The 19,818-nt window shown below is 35.3% G+C and overlaps 5 protein-coding genes across 5 annotated transcripts; 1 reads left to right on the top strand and 4 right to left on the bottom strand.

Annotated features, from left to right (window-relative positions):
• Positions 1-4,958: 4,958 nt before the first annotated feature.
• On the top strand, positions 4,959-7,867 carry GTPBP1 (GTP-binding protein 1). Its single transcript, XM_065318040.1, has 7 exons — positions 4,959-5,455; positions 5,522-5,702; positions 5,753-6,495; positions 6,558-6,740; positions 6,801-6,936; positions 7,104-7,435; positions 7,512-7,867. Exons 1-7 carry the CDS (start codon positions 5,264-5,266, stop codon positions 7,737-7,739), a joined length of 1,995 nt encoding a protein of 664 aa, XP_065174112.1. The 5' UTR covers positions 4,959-5,263; the 3' UTR covers positions 7,740-7,867.
• LOC135804238 (uncharacterized) lies at positions 7,410-10,766 on the bottom strand. Its single transcript, XM_065318041.1, has 3 exons — positions 10,154-10,766; positions 8,693-8,780; positions 7,410-8,639 (listed from the first exon to the last, which is right to left on the bottom strand). Exons 1-3 carry the CDS (start codon positions 10,254-10,256, stop codon positions 8,147-8,149), a joined length of 684 nt encoding a protein of 227 aa, XP_065174113.1. The 5' UTR covers positions 10,257-10,766; the 3' UTR covers positions 7,410-8,146.
• A 632-nt stretch (positions 10,767-11,398) lies between these two features.
• BBS9 (Bardet-Biedl syndrome 9) lies at positions 11,399-15,186 on the bottom strand. Its single transcript, XM_065299203.1, has 7 exons — positions 14,655-15,186; positions 14,010-14,098; positions 13,694-13,958; positions 13,354-13,607; positions 13,001-13,300; positions 11,677-12,945; positions 11,399-11,615 (listed from the first exon to the last, which is right to left on the bottom strand). The coding sequence occupies exons 1-7, from the start codon at positions 14,918-14,920 to the stop codon at positions 11,497-11,499; spliced, it is 2,562 nt and encodes an 853-aa protein (XP_065155275.1). The 5' UTR covers positions 14,921-15,186; the 3' UTR covers positions 11,399-11,496.
• A 53-nt stretch (positions 15,187-15,239) lies between these two features.
• Positions 15,240-16,836, bottom strand: Osbp (oxysterol binding protein). The gene is made up of 5 exons (XM_065299204.1): positions 16,578-16,836; positions 16,397-16,513; positions 16,066-16,340; positions 15,858-16,013; positions 15,240-15,761 (listed from the first exon to the last, which is right to left on the bottom strand). The coding sequence occupies exons 1-5, from the start codon at positions 16,615-16,617 to the stop codon at positions 15,720-15,722; spliced, it is 630 nt and encodes a 209-aa protein (XP_065155276.1). The 5' UTR covers positions 16,618-16,836; the 3' UTR covers positions 15,240-15,719.
• Positions 16,837-16,927: 91 nt separating this feature from the next.
• Positions 16,928-19,167, bottom strand: LOC135804207 (very long chain fatty acid elongase 7-like). The gene is given in 7 exon segments (XM_065317993.1): positions 16,928-17,531; positions 17,588-17,724; positions 17,784-17,946; positions 18,023-18,276; positions 18,279-18,296; positions 18,361-18,427; positions 18,887-19,167. Coding segments are annotated over 6 exon segments (891 nt in total). The 5' UTR covers positions 18,416-18,427; positions 18,887-19,167; the 3' UTR covers positions 16,928-17,267.
• Positions 19,168-19,818: the final 651 nt, after the last annotated feature.

The following is a 19,818-nucleotide window of genomic DNA, read 5'->3' as shown; positions in this document are numbered from 1 at the left end:
GAATACAATACAATGGAGAGTGCAACAGCCGCAAATCATAACAATATATCAACGAAATATAATACATAATAAGAAACAATTGTGTTAAAAGCACTTTAGGCTTTCTAGGGCCAGAACCTACTAATGCAATGTGGTTAGGGCTTGAACCTACAAAAACACCATTTTTGGGGTGGGGGTTCCTGCGATCGTTGCAAGAAAATTACACTTTTCTCAAGAGACTAATGAATGCAAATAAAAAGGAAAAAAGTGTGAAATATATCATAAAATATTACAAATAAAATACGCAATAAAACTCTCCATATCCACACATATAACAATAGATTTTATAATATTCAGTATAGTAATGAACTTGCAAACGCAATTTGCAGTGTTTGTTGTTTGTTCATATTACGGTAACTTAATTATTTAATTATAAGTGACACCGCCACAAACAGTAAGAAACAACCGGTGAGTAGACAGTCAGCAGGCGGATATAACATTCGCTATAATTATTTGTGAAGTTAAACTAGTCTGATGAACAATAATTTATCATAAGATGAAATGCGACGACAACACAATAACAAAATCAGTACAAAAAGCAGCGGTAACCACAATTTTTAGTCAGGTAAGTACATTGTTTTATAGTTTAGTAAACTGTTGAGGTCATCTATTTCACACACATTAACTGTAAGCATGTAAAATATTAAATATTAAATTTCTTCCAGCAGGTGGAAGAAAGCGCCGGTGTTCATTCATAAACTGTGTTTTGCTGTGTTATTGGTCAAGTGCACTAAATTAATAACACGTAGGTAGATAAAGTTGACCCTGAGTAAGACATTATGAAACCACAAAACGTATGACCTTTAAATTTATAAATATAGTAGTAATAGACTGATTCATAATCATAATAAACATTAAAAGTGAAATCGCTTGAAGTTATCAGTGTTTTAACAACGTGAGCATTTTAATAACCTAAAAATAGACTTAGGTTAACATTTTAGGTTAACACGATCAATACAAGGTTAAATGACAGTGTAATTTTTAACCTCAAACATAAAAATGTTAAAATAGGTTAAATTCACGTCTAAAAAAAAAACTAAGTGTCATTTTACTAATATTTCATTCCCACACAATCCCAGAACACTTTATCTCACTTGAAACGACCAAAATGCAAAAAATACGTTGACCAATAGGCGGAAACAGGCTATAGTATTTCATTTCATAATCTTGACGCATTGATACCACTCACTATCCCAACACGAACACTCCGGGGCCGCTGGGAGTCATAAAACCACCACGTCCTGATTCAGAAACATGTGAATGAAATGGATACTTTTACCGCAGCTTTTACCTTCGATGCATAAATCGAAAACAAAACGCACAAAAATATGCACTTTAAGTGCCACTTGTCGTCTTGCAGTCGGTAGCAGGCGTTATTTAATTTCCAGCACGTAGGTTGAATGTTATTGTGTGGCAATGTTTGCACCTTCGGCACGTCCAAGTCCGAATCGGTCTATGAACGCCACAAATTCTAAACAACACAAGTCGTGACGTTTTATTAACTTTGTTCGATTGTTTATACCTTTACCTTTTCCTGCGTTGTGTATAATGATCACTCATTGTGTAAATTGCGGTACGCGATGCATTTCTACGGTTTTTATGGTTTCAATCGCTGAACTTTGAAAAAATAACACTAATTTGATTAGGTACTTGGAATATCGCGTTGGTATAATCTGGAAACCTTAAAGTTACTTTCATTAATATTCTTCACTTGTAGACGTGAAGAATTTCTCTATTTTATGCACACATGTTTATGGCAAGGCAAAGAAACGTTCAATAAAAGTCGAAAGACATATCTATAGGTATATTTGTTGTCTGTGTTTGTCTGTCTCGCCAGGCCGACAAAAATGCACCTGCTTCCAGCGTTTGCTCAAAGACCGTGTCTCCGGCTGTTCTATTGCGAACACTGTCAGCGGATTACTCTCTTTATTACCTGCCTTCATATACTGAAGAGACATGTGAGTGGAATAGAATTGCACTGCATGATCGACGCAAGACGTTGAAACAAACAAAGACTTTTCTATGCCATAATATGTTTAATAGAATTACGAGCACACATTGAAGATTTCATTTTTAAAAAACCAATTCGCGACAACTTCAAGTTAAAACAATTACTGAGTAATTCTTTGTACTTAACGAAGTTTCTGCTTGTTAAAGAACAAACGACTTGTTGAAAATAAGAAAAAAAGTTTCATGATTGTGAATTGTGAGTCAACTTCGAAGATAACGCGATCGTTTGCAGATTGTAGCGCGGCAAGCACTTTATTTGAAACAAAAACAACGTATAACAATGCCATGAAGATAATTTTAGTGTTCACCGCTAACTAAACACTCATGAAAGCTAAATTAGCTTAGAAATAGTGCAGTGCACTACAGAAAGTTATTTTTTTTACACCTGATATCTTAATTTCTTCTAAAACAAACACAAAAATGACAATTTTTATCAAATTTTAGCAAAAATACCAAAAAAACGTCGATATTCAAACATTACGATAAAAAGTAATATCTACACTATTGCAATACGTTGATTACATACTTAAATAAATGTCATATCATTATTTAAATAGAATTCACGCAATGCAGACCCACTTATTGATGAAATTATGAAATCCAACCAATTCCACGTATGGCAGCGGCAATTAATATTTGTACACGAAAGCATTTAAAGGCAATACATAAAAAAAAAACAATTCATTGATTGAGTTCATTTGAATATCTCGCTGATTAATGCTTACAGGTTGTACGCAAATAAAAAATATCAGGCCGTCGAAACAAACGACCTTGAACCGCCCATGCTACAATTCAATGCAAAACTATGCGGCCGCTGCTCGCGCGATACACAAACGCAAAATAACAAATGCGTGTAAACCGTCCATGTGCAAAACACGTTGCTGGGAGTCAAACATTATATGAATAAATGCAAATGAGATACACACACAGGACATACACGCTAAGATACGTATGGAGAGGTGGAGCTGTCAAAGTATTACTCATTTTCAATACGATTGCGAATGCGATTTCTGTAAAGTCGAACAGAACACGAGTGAGTGACTAATATGCGCCATTCGCATTCCTCACCTCGGTGTTGTATGTTGGTACACATTTGCACAAAATCTTTATTTAGTGATACATTGAGATAGAAATGGAAACCTGGAGATTTCAATGCACTACGCACGCAATACGCTGCTAACTCACTGGATATTTTCGATTAATAAAAGTAGATCAAAAACGTTTTTATTTCAAAAATGTGTTTCGCAGCTGTTTTATACAACCAATCAAAATGTATTTGTATTGAGTGTTGCCATGGAAACTTATTTAGGGGTGAATACAACTGTTACCCGCGTGACCGTTACGAGTGTCGGTCAATTAGTGCCTAGAAGTTTTCGGAAAATATCACTAACCTTTCCAGCGGCTTTCTTGTATCTGAGGCTTGCTTCCCGGATTAAATCCCGCACCAGAAACTCACTAGTGCCACAGGGTACCACAACCCGCACATTACCGAAACAAACCGTCACTTTCATGATGCTTTCAGCGTTAATATTACTCGCTCCTCGATGCACTCATTTTTCCGTCTCCGCTGCTAACGACACACTGGAGTTTTCTATGCACTTTGCAGTCACGTTCCGAGATGCGCGTTTCACATGTTGTGGTACCAGCGGCAGTCAACGAAGACGAGAGTCTTCTTCTTCTTCTTCCTCCACGCCGATGCAATGCAATTATGGTGCGTTGCGCGGAGTTATTTCTTGGCCGTTTGGGGCGCTTCACGTTTGCCCTGCTGCTGCTGCCGCAGCACACTCACAGCGCGGTCGATTACAATTTTATCACGCACACGATTTCACTCTCGGATTCAGCGTAGTTCGTGGTCGGCTCGCGAGTATTTGCATTTCAGCACATTTGGCGGAGGCGAGCGCGCGCAAACTTGTACGATGCGTAATCAGTGTTCGTTCCGAGAAGAGTGGCTACTGGGTCTCTCCTCATGCTCGCCTCGCGACGAACGACGACCGAGTTTAAATGTCTACCGACAATGCACTGTGCACTGGCGCTCGCGTTGACGACATAACGACGCGGTCGCGTTGTGTGCTCTGGCGTTCGACAACGCACAGGTAAACGCGGCGCGGTACAGGCGGTACACCTCTACTTCACCGCGCGCGCGGCACGCCGAATACATTTTTCAAACCGCATTCGAGGCAACAGCGCGCAGGGCATTTCACAGCGCGTACTTGTAATACATACATTCAAACATCCGCCAGCGAGTGCGCGAGCGAGAGCGCACCTTGAGTAGTGAACAAAACAATTTCAAACGAGTTTCGTCGTTCCCTCACTCTACGCGAACCGCGTTTACCTGTGCACTCATGACCAATGCGGTGCATGACTGCTGTTCTAGTCACAATGTGAAATGTTCTACGCATCTATGCACTCTAGGGACGGCTAGGATAGTAAATGCGTAAATTTCTACGAAAAGTATTCGGTAACACCAACGGAACAACAAATTTTGAAAGTTTTTATTGAAAAGTACATTGCAGCGCCATCTGGGATCATTTTATTGAATTATTATTTCATTTTCAAGTCAAACTATTTTCATAACTTATCTCAATGTTACTAAAAATTAAATATTTTCATAAATACAAATTTGTTTGCCTCACAGATAATATAAGAATAAATTAATTAATTAAATAACCAAAATATTATTGCAATGCATTTAGTATTTGAATTTTTAAGTGTTAATCCATAAAACCACAAATATATTTGTTATCACTTAAATATTTACACTTTAAAGTATGTTTTTCCCATATTACATGATATTTCAACTGATTAGATTATATTATTATCCGATATTTCAACATACTTTCTTTAAATTGCATCAGTCCGCAACCCAATATACATCTCTCCCTCCTGCTGCGGTTCCTTTATTCCTGTGAGACGTGAAACACATTCACAGGTAACGTCATCGCAACATATGCGAGTGTCGACTCGCGCTGAAAAGCATCCAAACACAGCTCATCGCAAAAATAATACACAATTGTTATTCACCCTTCGCTTGTTATGTAAATACGCTGACGACGTATTGTTTTCTTTACGATTAATTATCGTATCAAACTCGGTGTTGTGATACAGAATGTAAAATTGTGGATTGATTCAACGTCGACGTGCGGCTCCTGCGACTTTCAGCATCCCCGAGTGCTATTTACGAGAATCTTATTGTGGAGATCTGGAAAAATTTACTATGACAACTGAGAATAAAGAAGGAAAAGAGGCATTGAGTTCGTTTGCTGAAAAATGCGCGAAGTCAGTGACAGAATATGATCAAATGATCAGTGGGCAATTTCTGATCAGTCCCACTGAAGAGCAATATGAACTCCTGCTGCAGAGACTACAGCAACAACTAGGAGAAGGCAGGGGAGAAGTTATTCTTGAAGTAAATATACTTTTATTTCAATATTATTACATTTTAAATATATTTTTTATTTATTTATTTATCTAGGTGGGAGGTGCAGAAGATGGAAAAGAAAATGGTTTGAAAGATGATGAACTGGAGGCATCTGTAGCAACTCTTCAGTCCTTGGCTTCAACATTAGGTTGTAGCTGTGTGAAACTCCGTGAGAGGAAGGAAATAGCTGGAGTTGTTGTGCAATACTTAATTAGGAGAGTTCTTGATGAAAATGGTACTAATTTTATATATTATTGCCCAAACAATACTAAATAATCTTTGTAGATTTCCTGGAGATTAGAGTGGCTGTGGTAGGTAATGTAGATGCAGGGAAATCTACTCTCCTAGGAGTTTTAACTCATGGTGATCTTGATAATGGTCGCGGCCATGCTCGTCAACGACTATTTCGTCACAAACACGAAATGGAATCAGGCCGTACCAGTTCAGTAGGGAATGATATTCTGGGTTTTGATGAACAAGGCAACGTGGTAAATAAACCCGAACACGGATCATTAGATTGGGTGAAAATTTGCGAGAAAAGCTCCAAAGTGATCACTTTCATTGATTTAGCCGGTCACGAGCGCTACTTGAAAACAACAGTGTTTGGTATGACAGGACATGCTCCTGATTTTGGTATGTTGATGGTAGGTGCAAATGCTGGTATTGTTGGCATGACGAAAGAACATCTCGGATTGGCGTTAGCTCTATCCGTACCAGTTTTTGTTGTGGTCACTAAAATCGACATGTGTCCCGCTAATATCTTGAACGATAATTTGAAAATGTTGGTGCGCATTCTGAAATCACCTGGGTGTCGCAAAGTGCCTGTTATGGTGAAGACAAGCGATGATGTTATTCTGAGCGCGACAAATTTTGTTTCCGAGCGTTTGTGCCCAATCTTCCAGGTGTCGAATGTGACTGGTGAAAATTTGCCATTGTTGAAGCAATTTCTCAACTTGTTGACTACTCGCATGGAGTTTCATGAGAATGAACCTGCAGAGTTTCAAATTGACGACACGTATGCTGTACCTGTAAGTGCAGAAACAACTTTTGCGTTTTATTAAGATCTATAGGGTGATTTTATTAAATACAGGGTGTGGGGACAGTGGTTTCGGGTACAACACTTAAAGGTGTCATTCGTTTGAATGACACATTGATGTTGGGACCGGATCCTCTTGGTCACTTTCAACCGATTGCGGTGAAAAGTATTCATCGGAAACGAATGCCTGTTAGGGAAGTACGAGCAGGACAAACTGCCAGTTTTGCCCTTAAAAAGGTTTGCTTTTGATATTATAAAAGTACAAACATAATTTTACATCTGATTTTTTGTACGCAGATAAAACGATCTCAAATTCGTAAAGGTATGGTCATGGTATGCCCATCATTAAATCCGCAGGCTTGCTGGGAGTTTGAAGGCGAGATCCTCGTCCTGCACCACCCAACGACAATTAGCAGCCGCTATCAGGCGATGGGTACGTAAATATAACACATTGACTGTTCAATCATGTTGTGCAACCGTTCAAAATAGATTTTTTTGGCACAAAGTCAAGTTCAATTCAAAGTTGAACTTGACACGAAATATATTTGTGTATAAAATGTATTTATGCCTTCACATACCAAAAATTGTTATTATTTTCAGTACATTGTGGAAGTATTCGACAAACCGCATCAATAATATCAATGTCAAAAGATTTCTTGCGGACAGGCGATAAAGCCCTAATCCATTTCCGCTTTATAAAATACCCGGAGTATATGATACCCGGTCAGCGAATGGTGTTCCGTGAAGGACGCACGAAAGCTGTTGGTAACGTGGTTCGCATTATAACCACATCAAACTCCATTCCGGCAAACAGTCGAGTGAAACCATCAAAACAGCACCAGCGCTACGTGCAGAGTCAAAACGGCCCGCAAAACCAACAAACGCAACAAAATAAAGAACAGCAGCAACAACAAAGTTCTTTATTACAACAGGTAACTATCTATAAATATAAAAACAATAAAACTTTTAAAATCTTATCTCAAACATTATCAATCTTTATCGCAACAGTTTTCGGAAGCTGTCGTAGTAGGTGAGGCAGATTCCGCTTTCGAAGCTACGACAGACAAGCGCGATGCTTCGATTCATCGTTCCGTAGGAGGAGGCGGCGGGGCAGGGAAGAAATCTCGCGGAAAGCGTGGTGGTCGACGGTACAATGGTAACGTCTCCAACAATAACTTAACCAACATGCCGAAACCGCTCGCTGAAGCTGCCCCACCAATCACAAAAGTCCAATAAGTGTACACCACATAATTTACACGTTCAATTCCGTTCTTGTCGTTTCTGCACGTTATTTAAATCGACATTTTTACTTTGTGACTTCATGAAATATTTAAAGAAATAAATCTAGATTTATTTACATCCCATTACGTCTAAAACTTTAAACAGCGTTGATTGTTAGCATTTGCAAAACTAGTGCTAATGTCATCGATGTATCGCAACACCGCCATCTTGGTACTTCCTTCTTTTCCATAACAACTTGTAGAGAATACTATTTTATAATCAGCTGCTTCTTTTTGTGCTTTTATCACAAAATCCACTCTTTACCATCTTTAAGAGTAATATGTCTGAATACTTGTGGTACAATTGTGTTGCCATTGACAGCGATTACGTATAATTGATGATCTTCGATCTCCATTTTGATTTTACAAGACGATGCACCTGAAAATCCCAGTGCGGAATAGATAATTCTTGCCGTAATCAACAAGAAACACTTTTCCATTGTCCACTTGACCATTTATCATCATATTTTGCTTGTCGTTGCATTCACTTAGCATTATAGTGTGATTGCGATCATCTACATCGTAAAAGTTCTTCTCGATGTTCATTAATGGTGATTTACGCACTACGATTGCTCCAGTAAAGCGTATATTATCAATGAAAGCGTTCCAAAGGTGAGTGCCTGGGTAAGTAGCACGGAATTTGTATTGTATATTAGTTTCATTAGCCGGTTGAATGACGACACCTTCATCATTTGCTGTTTGTGAATCTTGCCAGTTGAATTTTAGTTCACCAGGAAGGTTTTTGATCACAGTGACAAACACTACATCATTTTGACAAACATGGATTGTTGGACCAGGGAGCAAATTCCTTACAGAGTGAAGAATATCATTGATTGAAGAGTTCTTCTTAGAACAACTAAAAATTGATATTATATTAAGTGGTATATTGTAACATATATAAAACTTTACCTATTGTTATCAATTGTTAAAGTTACACGGCAAATCATTGGCCAATCATAGTCGTGACAAGGTCTATCACAACTTAGATAGTTTTTATCTGCAACAGAGAATTTCATTTAAGCGTAATTATACAGTAAATTAAATGGTAAATTGATTTAGAAAATACACGAATTCGTGTCGTACGGCTTTCTTAATTGCAACTGCAGTTTAATTGAAATTTAAGCCTGATATCGCATGATTAGCCTAAAGCGTGGAATCGATAATCACTCGGAAAATTACAATTTCCATCAATGCGTATATCCTTATCCTCACATCCACATAATTAAGATTTGATGTGCATATATGCGTGTCGTATGCAGCCGGTTTTGTAAGTATGTTATGTGTAAACCGTGCAGAAATTGCATGCAATCGAGGGCACGCCGGCCGCCCGCTTAAAAACTCGCGACGAGTGAAGATGAGGAAAGTTATATTGAAAACGAGCGAAACAAGAGAAATCTTGCGGACATATTGTCTTTAAGCGTGATATATGTATATTATTATCGTTTGTATGCAAACATGGGAATGTGTTCGCCATTGAATTTACGACAGCTAAGAAATTGTGTCGTTGAATGCATTTTTGCTAACGATTTTATCACTTGGTAAATGATCATAATTTATACGTGCACAATACGAGTTAATAGGAGAAATTTAAATGCGGGGTTCATGATTTATACACGTCAGAGTTCAGAAATTTGTCTTTGATAAAGCAAAAAAGTTGAATTAAGGATTTTTATCTCTAATACTACTTTCAATGATATTTTCGGGAATGTATTAAATATGCATTTTATTTCTTTCGCAGAAATAAAGTATAATTGCATTCTGGCGTTGGCAGGAATGGTTTTTTGTGCAATTTGCGGTGCACACGATGCGAGTAATTCAGCGTGTAAGGTGAAAGTAAATGTGTGTACTTTTATTTCGTTTTTGTAGTTTCAACGGTTTCAACGATCATTACAAAGTAATGGAAATTTGCCCAAGACCAAGATTGCTCAAATTATACGGTACGAAACTTAAAATTTAAATCAATTTACTTTACTAGAACTAGAACCCACCAATAACAAACGATTTTTAATTACCACCAACATTAAAATCAAGTTTAATGTAGTGTAGTCTAACGTAATTCAATTATGTCACTAATATATTATTCTAAATGTTGAATCTTAATTCTGTATTTGTATTTCAACGCGTTGCGCTTGATTGGTTTTCTGTTTCGTGATTATGCGACGGATTCCACTTTTTGCTTTTGCAATGTAGGTGAAACTTTCAACTGCGAAATAAAATGTTCGTCGAATCAACCGACAATAAGGAAAAGGGAAGTATTAGTTTCACAGAATAGAAATAAAGTGTGTTATGAAACTTTCTTAATTCCGCGCTGCACACTTGCACTCATGGTAATTAAATTGTGTAATCTTCTGTGTCGAATATGTTACTTACCGACAGAAGGCGCGAAATGAATTATCAAATACAGACCGACGATCATCGAGAGAAAGATGAAACTCTTCTGACGCGGTGTTCTTGCAATATGCAGTTTCGTCATCGTTTACACAAAGAAATTACTTTATTTCTTATAAAATACACTTTATTTTTTATTTAAACTGTGTTGGTAACTTTTATGTTGATTTCACATAGTTGACTTGACCTTGGTTTCGTTTTTATTGGTAATTTTAGGCGTTTATTGTGTTATAAACTGGTTTGTTGTAAAAAATGATTTTTTCGTTTTATTAACGACAAAATAATTTTTTGTGTTTTACGTTGTCGCAAATTTTAACTTGTGGTTCTTGTTCCGCAAACTTTAGCTCTGCAGTCACCAGAGGCAGATCTTGAATTAACTTTTCTTTGCGTCAACCGGCAACGAAAGTGAATTTTGCCTTACTGCTTGAGTCCGCGGCTTCATACTCGTACAATCCCAACGTGTTTTACTTGTACCCACTTAATTTTATTTCCATCCTTACCACTATACGATCGTGGCTCGTTTTGCAAATAAAAGTTGGTCAATCAAGCATAAATTTCCAAATCTTGTTGAAATTCGTACAAAAATTGTATCAATTTTGACGTTCTTTCTTAACGCAAGCGAACACAATTCTTTAAAAATTCTAGTCAAGAAAACATTTTTTTTTTTTAGAAATATATATTAATGAAGTTCGTAAAATGCAAAAAGGCTTAGACTTTGACAGGGCCTGCTACTTTAGATTATCTTAATCTTAATCTTTATTATCATTTAAACCGTGAGCAATAAATTAATAATATAAGGCCAAATGTCTTGATAAGTTATATGAGCACTGCGCTAGTAGTAAGAGCAAGTGAAAGTAATAAATAATAACTTTTCATTGCATGCAAGCCTCCTGACAAATAAAGAACGAAAAACAACGCATTACAAGAGCGGCAAATGACGCACATGCGATTAGAATTTCTAAGCAATTATATCACAATTTTGCAATTCTCCTTTGCGCTCGGAATCAATGCAATCGAAGATTCATTCACTTTGAATGTCATTGAAATTAAATTCTGTATTATTATTATTTTTTACAGTTTGCAGTTATTTTGTTAGGAATTACTACGTAAACAATTAATTTGGCAATTAATAATATTAGGCGCCTCCACCAAAAATTAAACTTTTGTTTGTTGAAAACAAAAAGTTGATTTTTTTAAATCTTTATGATCAGATTATTAAAACTAATATTAAAACACATCTTTTTTTATTATTAGCATTTTCTTATATCTTCTTTAAATTAGGAATTATTTACGTTAATATAGTTAATATAATACTTCATTAATATTTACATTCGATGCCGTGCTGAAAGAGCCCGAGTGCTTGATTCTGCATATTTACTTCCAATAGAAAGGCCAACATTTTCTTCCTGGTCGTTATCATTTTCTTCCCTCAAATCTGTATTATCTATAAAGTAACACAAAATTTTATTTTATTCACCTGAAACAGTTATTATATTATTACAAACCTGATTCTTCATCAATTTTAACACCTTTCTTTAACAATCTTTCCATAAGCACTCCTAAATGCTTTTCAAACTTATTGTAATCCGTAACTCTTTCGTAACTATCCACACATCCACGCAGTTTATCTTTCTCTGACTTTGCTAACAATGTCCTCAAAAGGTATGAAATATTAGCATCCATTAAGTCCTCCCATTGCAAACCGTCAACGTCAACAATCGGATTATTAAACAAATTAGCCAGTATTACTTCGTCAATATTGCTATTACTCAATAGTAACAACAATCCAATTGTCGCTATACTATTGGACAAATGTCGTTGACACTGTCCCAGATTACCATGCAGCACCTCCAGTTTTTCAGTCACTAATAATATTTCACTATAAGTGTCCTGCAGTAACATGTTCAGATTCTGCAATGGCATTGGATGTCTATCACGAAACTTAGAAATAAGACGTTTTTGAATCATTCGAAACTGTCCACCAAGTTCAATCAATTGCAATTGACTTCTTTCTATATCTTGAGTTACTTTATAATGCATTTTAACATCCATAAAGAGTTCCTTAAAAGGGACAGAACCACTGTAAGTGATTTTAAAGTTCCGATTTGTTGCAAAATGTTTCTGAAGTCGATCAACTAATAATTTCAACGGAACAAATAAAACCGAGAGTTTATCAGCTTGTAATCTGTACCGTGACGATGATTTAGCCAATAATATAGTCACAACATCAAGTTTATCTGCTTCACTTTCAGAATGGCCTAAGTTTAACTTCAGGGCCATTGTATTTGGTGTTGTAACGTCTCCAAACTCCGGAAATAAATCCAAAAGAGATGGTGCTGTTTCATTAATATTTAAAACAAGTTTTAAACGATTTTCTTTTTGAGGAATCGTAGCTGCATACACAATATTAGGTGCTAAAGTTATAACTTGTCGAATTACTTTAGGTATTCCAATTGTAGACACACAAGTAGCAACAATTTCTACATCCAAAGAGTTTATCAAGTCAATATTGTTTGATGACTTCATATTTGCATCGTAAAATTGTGTTTTTATTGTTGAAGTGAATGTATTTCTTGAATTAGAGTTGGCATCAAAAAACATCAAGTTAGGGCTTGCCACGAAAGGTTTAATGACGTTGATGAGGACATTCACCTCTTCAAACACAACGTTCGATACTAATGTCACTTCAATGTCTGCTGTTGATTGTTTATCATCCAGAGACACAACGTTACAAGTCATTGTCAAGTCATCCATTGTACTTGAACCTTTTAATTCTACAATTGTTTGTTATTTAGTAAAATTATTTAAATAATAGATAAATATTTATACCGTTATATGATGATTTGATTATTTTGGTTAATTCTGCCAATTCTCGATCAGCATCTGCATAATCCAGTTCAATGCTTTGTAGAGGTGGAGCTTGGAAAAGATTTGGTTGAGTTCCTAAATAAGAACATCGTAGGTTACCATTTTCTCCAAGGGTAACAAAAACACCTCGTAGATTACGAAAATGTCCCCGTCCAACTGCCACAGGTACGTCTGGTAACTGCGCGGACCATTTTAAAGTTGTGTTTTCATAAATTAACAGTGTGCTTGTTTCGGACACTACTGAAGTCATTATATTTTCATCTAAAACATTAAATTTTAAATATAGGAAGTTAAAATGGTTGTAATTTACTTACTTATTAAAAACGCAGTCATCGTCATCGGTGTAAAGTCAAATCTTCTCATAAACTTCATTTTCCCCGCGTGATTCATACAGAATATATTTTTCTCGCCCAATGCGACAATGTAACTCTCTTTAGAAAAGCCATCATACAAATATTCCACTTCAAGAATGTGTTCGTTAACATTAATTGACCAATCACACTGACATTTTGTGCCTCCAGCATCATTTTCGTCACTGTTTTGCCCAGATGACGATAAATTTTTATAACTTTAAACCAAAACAAGTTTTAAATACATTTCACATACAAAATATGCTTTTTCCCATAATTTTTATACAATAATAATTATTATTACCTGTAACTTTCTATTGTCATCGACGATCCAGTGATTACAAAGCAATCAGTGCGCTTCATGTACACCAAACATCCAGGCAATAAGAAATCGGGAAGGAAGCAGCAGAAGACGAAAGTTTCCTGTTCGTAGAATGAAATCATTCCATCAAGAGATTGCACAGCGATAAAATCGCGATTCTGTGTGTTTCCGAATTGCCCGATTGCGAAATTCGCCGCAGATCGACGCAGTTTATGCTCGTAAAGTAAATTTACCATGTTTTGATTACCTGAAATGATTAATTTAAGCGACACTTACATCAAACCATTATCAAGTCTACCTTGTTCAGTTGTTCCTTGTTTCGTTGCAAAACTATACACTGCAAAACTTCGCGGATGTAAAATTGCAAGTTGTGTCAAAGGTGAACCTCTGGAATAAGTTAAACATGAACAATTTGTTTTATTAGTTTCAGTTTCACTAATAAACAATTGCAAATCAATAAATTTCACATAAAATTAGTCGGTGCCAATTTACCACTCATAGAAATTTCGAACGCTTATCAATCAACGAAATTTATTACTCCGTTTTGAATATGCTTTCACTTTTTCTTTCAACCTTTTATCTCTGACACGGATGAAATTTCTATACTTATTGCAAGTACATATTGATGTTCGCATTTGCAATATAATCAAACGAAAAAAAGAGACACCTTGTAGAATATGGATAATAAAATATGAATTAGTCTTGAAATAACTGCCTGTGTATAATAACGTCAACGATTACAAATGTTTTTGTTTGCAAAAGAAAGAGGAGAAAGTCACTGGAAATGCAGATGTTCTTGCGAGTGCATAATACAATTTAAAATTGTCTTGGTGATTGCACACTTACTTCTTCTTTCAGTGTGTGACTATGCAACTCATCAATAAAACAATCAATAAAAGACGATAGTAATTAAATATTATCACATATTAAACATTCAACTTACGACACAAGACGGCCACAATCAATTTGTAAAATTGGAGCGGCTAAATGTTTCTCCACGAATAAATCTGAAGGTTTATAACCAGAAAGAGTGCCTTTACTCATATCACATGATGGTTTGTATATCCTAAGCACTCCCATATGACTCCCACAAAGGATAAAATCATTTTCGGAGTTTAATTTGTTTAATTTCAATGACATACAGTCGAATTCTTCGTTTGTGAGATCACTTTCAGTCGCCCAAAACTCACGAGATTTAAATAAAGACATTTTTATATGTTTTTATGAACAAAATCACACGAATATAGTTAAAACATTGATTAATTTAGTTGAATTTAGAACTAATGTGATTCTCTGTTTCTTTGTGGATAGTCACTGTTGCAATTGCGGGGTTGAATAGTTCAAATGGTTAGGAAAAGTATCGATTTGGATTTACGCCGGTGAATGCAAACATTAACGACGGTTCCTATAATAATACCTTTATTAGTTCTTTTTGTTTTGCTGTCAAACGCAAATGTTGACTGATAATTGCTTGTATTTGTTTCATACGCAATTATTTAGTGCGTAAATATGTTTGTATCAAACACAATTTTTTTTACTTTAAAAATAATTTATTAGGAATTTGTTATGAGCTTCCACCTATCCTCCAAAACAAAAGATTTCTAATCTTCTTCACACATTGCTAGTTAAATATACTTAAGTGATATACACACTAATTAATAAATGTACAGACTACACACAAATAATGTAGAAATACATGAAGTACAAACAATGTCAATATGCAAATGTAAAATGTAAAAAAATAGTACAACTATATCAATACGAAATAAAATTTTCAATTTTCAACAATAAATTTATACAAATAATAATAGTCACAGTACGATAATTTGAGTTTCAATTTATTCAAATTCTTATTTAGATTTTAAGTACCTAAATTTACTACTTATCTACTTTTTAAGATAATAGTATGTACTTGATGATAGTATGATCGGAATTTCTGAGCTCGATGTAAAAATAAATAAGATTCTTCATGGTAACGCAATCAAACAACGCTAGGAAAACAAGTACTTTAGATCGAATCGTTAGAATTAAGCCTTGATACGTTTTTATTCTAAAACACAAAGAAAACACATTAAAATGCGATAATAAAATGTCGCAACGACTAAATTACTCATTCAATAAACATTTTTTACGTGTTTATACTTACTTTTCTAGTGGGTGGATTTATGGGTATAGGAGGCAGAGTAATTTCGTTATTTTGCGTTAACATAATGTTTGCGTTCGCCAGTTTCATGCATTCCTCCAGTGTGGTGATAAATGTGTCACAGGTGGCACCTAATAAACTAGTTGCTTCATCCATTTTCTACAAAAAATAAACTTATGCAAATAAGTAAACAATTTATGATAATTTTTACCTCAACTACAGGTCCATCCTCATTACTAATTGCAGTCTTCAGTGTGTGAACTTGTTGCATGAGTAGATCACAGTAGAGCCTCAATTCAGACTTCTTGGTTTTCAACTGATCTGGATTGCTATCAGTTGTCTCTTTTCTGTTCTTGTGCACACATGCTTTTGCACTACCCAAAGCAACCAGCCAGAGTTGTCTTTCTTGTGATGTGGCAGCTCTCAAATACATATGTTGCTCACCTGGTATTACTAAATCCATTCTTGTCATGTCAATTGGACTTACTATAAATATTTATAATCAATATCTAATTACATTAAGAAATATTACACCATTAAACCATTTATTTCACATGCCAATATCTTCATGGATCCTTTACAGCCCTGATTAACTTCCTCTTCAGATTTGTAGTATGTGAGAACTCCATTTTCCAGAACAAACCACCTTGTCTGCCAACCTGCCAGTGCAAAATTAAGCAATAATATGTAATAACATGCTTTGATTAGAGTAACAGATGTTACCATTCCAGTAATTTGTCCACTTCCAAAGAACACCTTCCATTTGATGAAGACAATTTCACTGCTCTAAATGTTTATAAATACATAGCACTTGTTCCCTGATATAGTCAAGCGGTAACATAAGATTTGTAATTGTTTTGTGTGGGCGCTTTTATAGTGATAACACTGTGTGCTGTGTGTGATGAGAGTAATTTAGTAAAACACACGAGTTGACTGTGACGTACGACGCTGCACTGTTTTCGTACCGACAGTTTACACAGCTGTTCTCATGTCAGCAGGATCCAGCAGGACAAAAATATTCTATGATGTATGCAACTTTATATACAACCCACATTTTTATTTAAAATTTACAATTATTTGGTCTATAAAAGTTGAAATAAAACAATTCAAAGTATATATTTTGGTTGTTTGAAATACAATTTTGTTATTTTATGTATAAACAGATAAATTTTTGTGTATTTAATCTTTATGGTATTTGTAACAAACTTTTCTACAATACATAAGTTGGTAAGTAATACAGTCCATAACTATTTACACTTTAAACCGCGTACATATCCTATTCCTGCTGGCATAAAAATGTTACTTGTTAATTCCCGTGTAGTTCGTAAGTAAACCGCTTAAAACTCGCTAATTTGCTGCCTGCTAACTTAACGTAAACGTGATTTATACTTTGTGGTAAAGATCATCGCAAACTTATGCGGATTTGCACTTCTCTTCCATCCATCGAGCATCCTCGTCCGCTTCGTTTTTATTCTCGTCCACTAATTGATTCGACATACAGGGCATGGGGAAATGTTTCGGTCTTTGAGGTTTCAAGTATGCGTTGCGGTAGAAGTCACTGAAGAGGTACAGAAAGATGGCGACGTTTCCGAAGAAGAAAAATGTCAACGCTTTCGGAAGTTTGCAATCCATAATGATTATCATCACGAGATATGCGAGCATTATACAAAATTGAGCCTGTAATCATGTATACATTGTATTAATACATAAATTTGTTTAGTTTTTGTACTTACAAGTTGTATCCAGGTCATGTATTTCTTCCACCATAAATATTTTTGATATTTTGGACCCAGTGCGGCGATTAAATAGTATGTATACATAACAGCATGGACTAAACTGTTCAGAAATCCTATTAGGACACCCTGTTCACCTATAATTAAATATTTAATCATTTTATGTTGAAAATTATTTAATTTTTTAAAATGGTACCTGGTAAAAACTTGAGATAACACCACGAGAAGAACATCATAATCGAATGATGATAAACATGCAAAAACGTCACTTGGCTCTGTTTCTTTCTCAAAACAAAGAATACGGTGTCCAGTAATTCAACAACTTTAGACATAAAGTAATACCATGCAGCGTCGGTTACCTAAAAATTAAAATAAACATAAATAAATGCCAAAAACAGTAAAATAATTTATAAACACAAATAAAAAATACCTCACCACTCGTTTAATTGGATGATTAGTGTGTGGATCAGCACAACTAGTCGTAAAGATGTATTCCATGCCATCTTTGACCAAAAATGCACGACAACACAACCAAACCGAGAATAACACTTGATATAAATTATAAACGACCAGAATGCGTTTCAATTCGAACGCCTGACGATTTCGCATCAATTGCGGTCCCAATTTGATGACGAAATAAAGGTACACCACTAGAATACTTAGCACAGGCAGTGGACTACTCATCAAAACCAGGCATCCACTTCAGGATCTGTGAAAATAAAAATAATAATTAAGTCGTTTTTCTTTAACTATAAGTGTCTTGTTTAGATTACCTTTGTTGGATAATTCATTATAATTATCAACGAATGATTCTAGAATGGACGCCATTCTATTTCAAACCTGTAATTAGCCCACATATAAAAGAAATATTCATATGATACTAGTGTAGAAGTAAGAAAAACTTTTATTTTTTTCAGTGTTATTATTCTGCAATTATTGGGTAAAAGTATTTCGACTTCCGCAGAGACACATTTCTACATAATCGCACCAATCATACATGCACACAATGGAAAAAGCTTTAATTTTGAAAGGAAATTATTGTCTTTCGCCAATTTCCTCTAGAAATGCTAATTTTATTAGAGTTTTGTATGTAAAAGTAACAAAAGCAATAAGAAATATCATTTTTCTGCAGTTGTTCATAATTTTGATTAATTAAATATAATTTTGTGCATTTTAAGCAGTTTTGTTTCGTGTTCTCGTGATTAAATATGCAATTTAACAAATTTTGTGCAAAGCAATACAAAATTAATGCTTTTAATAAATAAAATTAAAGTAGTTTGTAAAGTTTCTTACTCTTACCCCAATTTCAACGTTGTAATTCTTCAGAAACGCCACTTCACAAGTATTACTTTGCTTTGTCACGCAAACAACTTCTCGGTCAATATTTCTACATTAAAACACTGGCAGATGGTGCGTGCTAAATTACGTGGCAAACTTTTTGATAAGAAGCAGAACAAAAAAGTTGAACTTTCCAAACTTTTAGCGTTTCAGCTTTTTCCACGAGTACGTACGTGCGCAACCGTTCTGAACACGCCGACTGAGCGCTCAAGACGCGAATGCGTTCAAGTTTTCGCGAAGCGAGTTCCGTTGTGTGCGGTTGTGCCGTTTTCGTTTGGCGCGGCTTCGACGATTGCAATTCGCTTGCATTACCTTCCTCGCCACTCAATTGCGCAGAGACTCACGATCGAATCGGAAAAAAGTAACAAACGTGTCACTAAACCCTTTCACTTTACTCTCTTTACTTCCGTTTTCCTTCCTGACACTTTGTACGCATTGCCAAAATCGAAAAAACGCAAATCTTGTTACCAACGAGTTTTAAGCAAGATGTGCGGGTAATTTTACATTCATTGTTTAGCCATTTGTGGATTTAAACAATTATTTCTGTATTCAGTACAAATGAAGACCATTCAAACTTATTTCGTGATTGGCGATTGTTTATAAATATGATTTACTACCTTTCATAAACATTCAAGTTAATTAACAATAAACCAACATGATTTATGCCTAAATATATTGGCATATTTGGCGAAAGCTTGAAAACCAAAAAAAGTTAAAAATCAACTCAAAAGACTATTGTACCTTGAAGAAAATGTCATAAATCAGCTTAAAACGATATTTTATGTTGCCAAAGTGCATTACAACTCGTAAATGTGTGCACAAAATGATTACTCGACCAATAAACGATGAAAGAAAATGCAGCAGCAAACGGAAAGTGCTACAGAACAAAACAA

The sequence above is a fragment of the Atheta coriaria genome, unplaced genomic scaffold (genome assembly GCF_025399875.1).
Source record: "Atheta coriaria isolate IRGN ID8LTWV9N9 unplaced genomic scaffold, Caltech_Dcor_3.1 hic_scaffold_3_pilon, whole genome shotgun sequence".
NCBI lineage: Eukaryota > Metazoa > Arthropoda > Insecta > Coleoptera > Staphylinidae > Dalotia > Dalotia coriaria.
This window is presented reverse-complemented; position numbering and strand designations above follow the sequence as displayed.

What these genes read in the sequence shown, in the direction of transcription:
- LOC135804238 (XM_065318041.1), bottom strand. Translation starts at nt 10,256, where the DNA reads ATGACGAAACTGCATATTGCAAGAACACCGCGTCAGAAGAGTTTCATC. An exon ending in TCATTTCGCGCCTTCTGTCG is followed by an intron (nt 8,781 to 10,153) that starts GTAAGTAACATA and finishes TCTCTGTTGCAG; the next exon opens with ATAAAAACTATCTAAGTTGT. An exon ending in TTAACAATTGATAACAATAG is followed by an intron (nt 8,640 to 8,692) that starts GTAAAGTTTTAT and finishes ATCAATTTTTAG; the next exon opens with TTGTTCTAAGAAGAACTCTT.
- Osbp (XM_065299204.1), bottom strand. Translation starts at nt 16,617, where the DNA reads ATGGAAGGTGTTCTTTGGAAGTGGACAAATTACTGGAATG. An exon ending in GTGGACAAATTACTGGAATG is followed by an intron (nt 16,514 to 16,577) that starts GTAACATCTGTT and finishes TTGCACTGGCAG; the next exon opens with GTTGGCAGACAAGGTGGTTT. An exon ending in ATTGGCATGTGAAATAAATG is followed by an intron (nt 16,341 to 16,396) that starts GTTTAATGGTGT and finishes AAATATTTATAG; the next exon opens with TAAGTCCAATTGACATGACA.
- GTPBP1 (XM_065318040.1), top strand. Translation starts at nt 5,264, where the DNA reads ATGACAACTGAGAATAAAGAAGGAAAAGAGGCATTGAGTTCGTTTGCT. An exon ending in CCAGTTTTGCCCTTAAAAAG is followed by an intron (nt 6,741 to 6,800) that starts GTTTGCTTTTGA and finishes TTTTGTACGCAG; the next exon opens with ATAAAACGATCTCAAATTCG. An exon ending in AAAGTTCTTTATTACAACAG is followed by an intron (nt 7,436 to 7,511) that starts GTAACTATCTAT and finishes TTATCGCAACAG; the next exon opens with TTTTCGGAAGCTGTCGTAGT.
- BBS9 (XM_065299203.1), bottom strand. Translation starts at nt 14,920, where the DNA reads ATGTCTTTATTTAAATCTCGTGAGTTTTGGGCGACTGAAAGTGATCTC. An exon ending in GATTGTGGCCGTCTTGTGTC is followed by an intron (nt 14,099 to 14,654) that starts GTAAGTTGAATG and finishes AACTTATTCCAG; the next exon opens with AGGTTCACCTTTGACACAAC. An exon ending in GATGACTGCGTTTTTAATAA is followed by an intron (nt 13,301 to 13,353) that starts GTAAGTAAATTA and finishes TTAATGTTTTAG; the next exon opens with ATGAAAATATAATGACTTCA.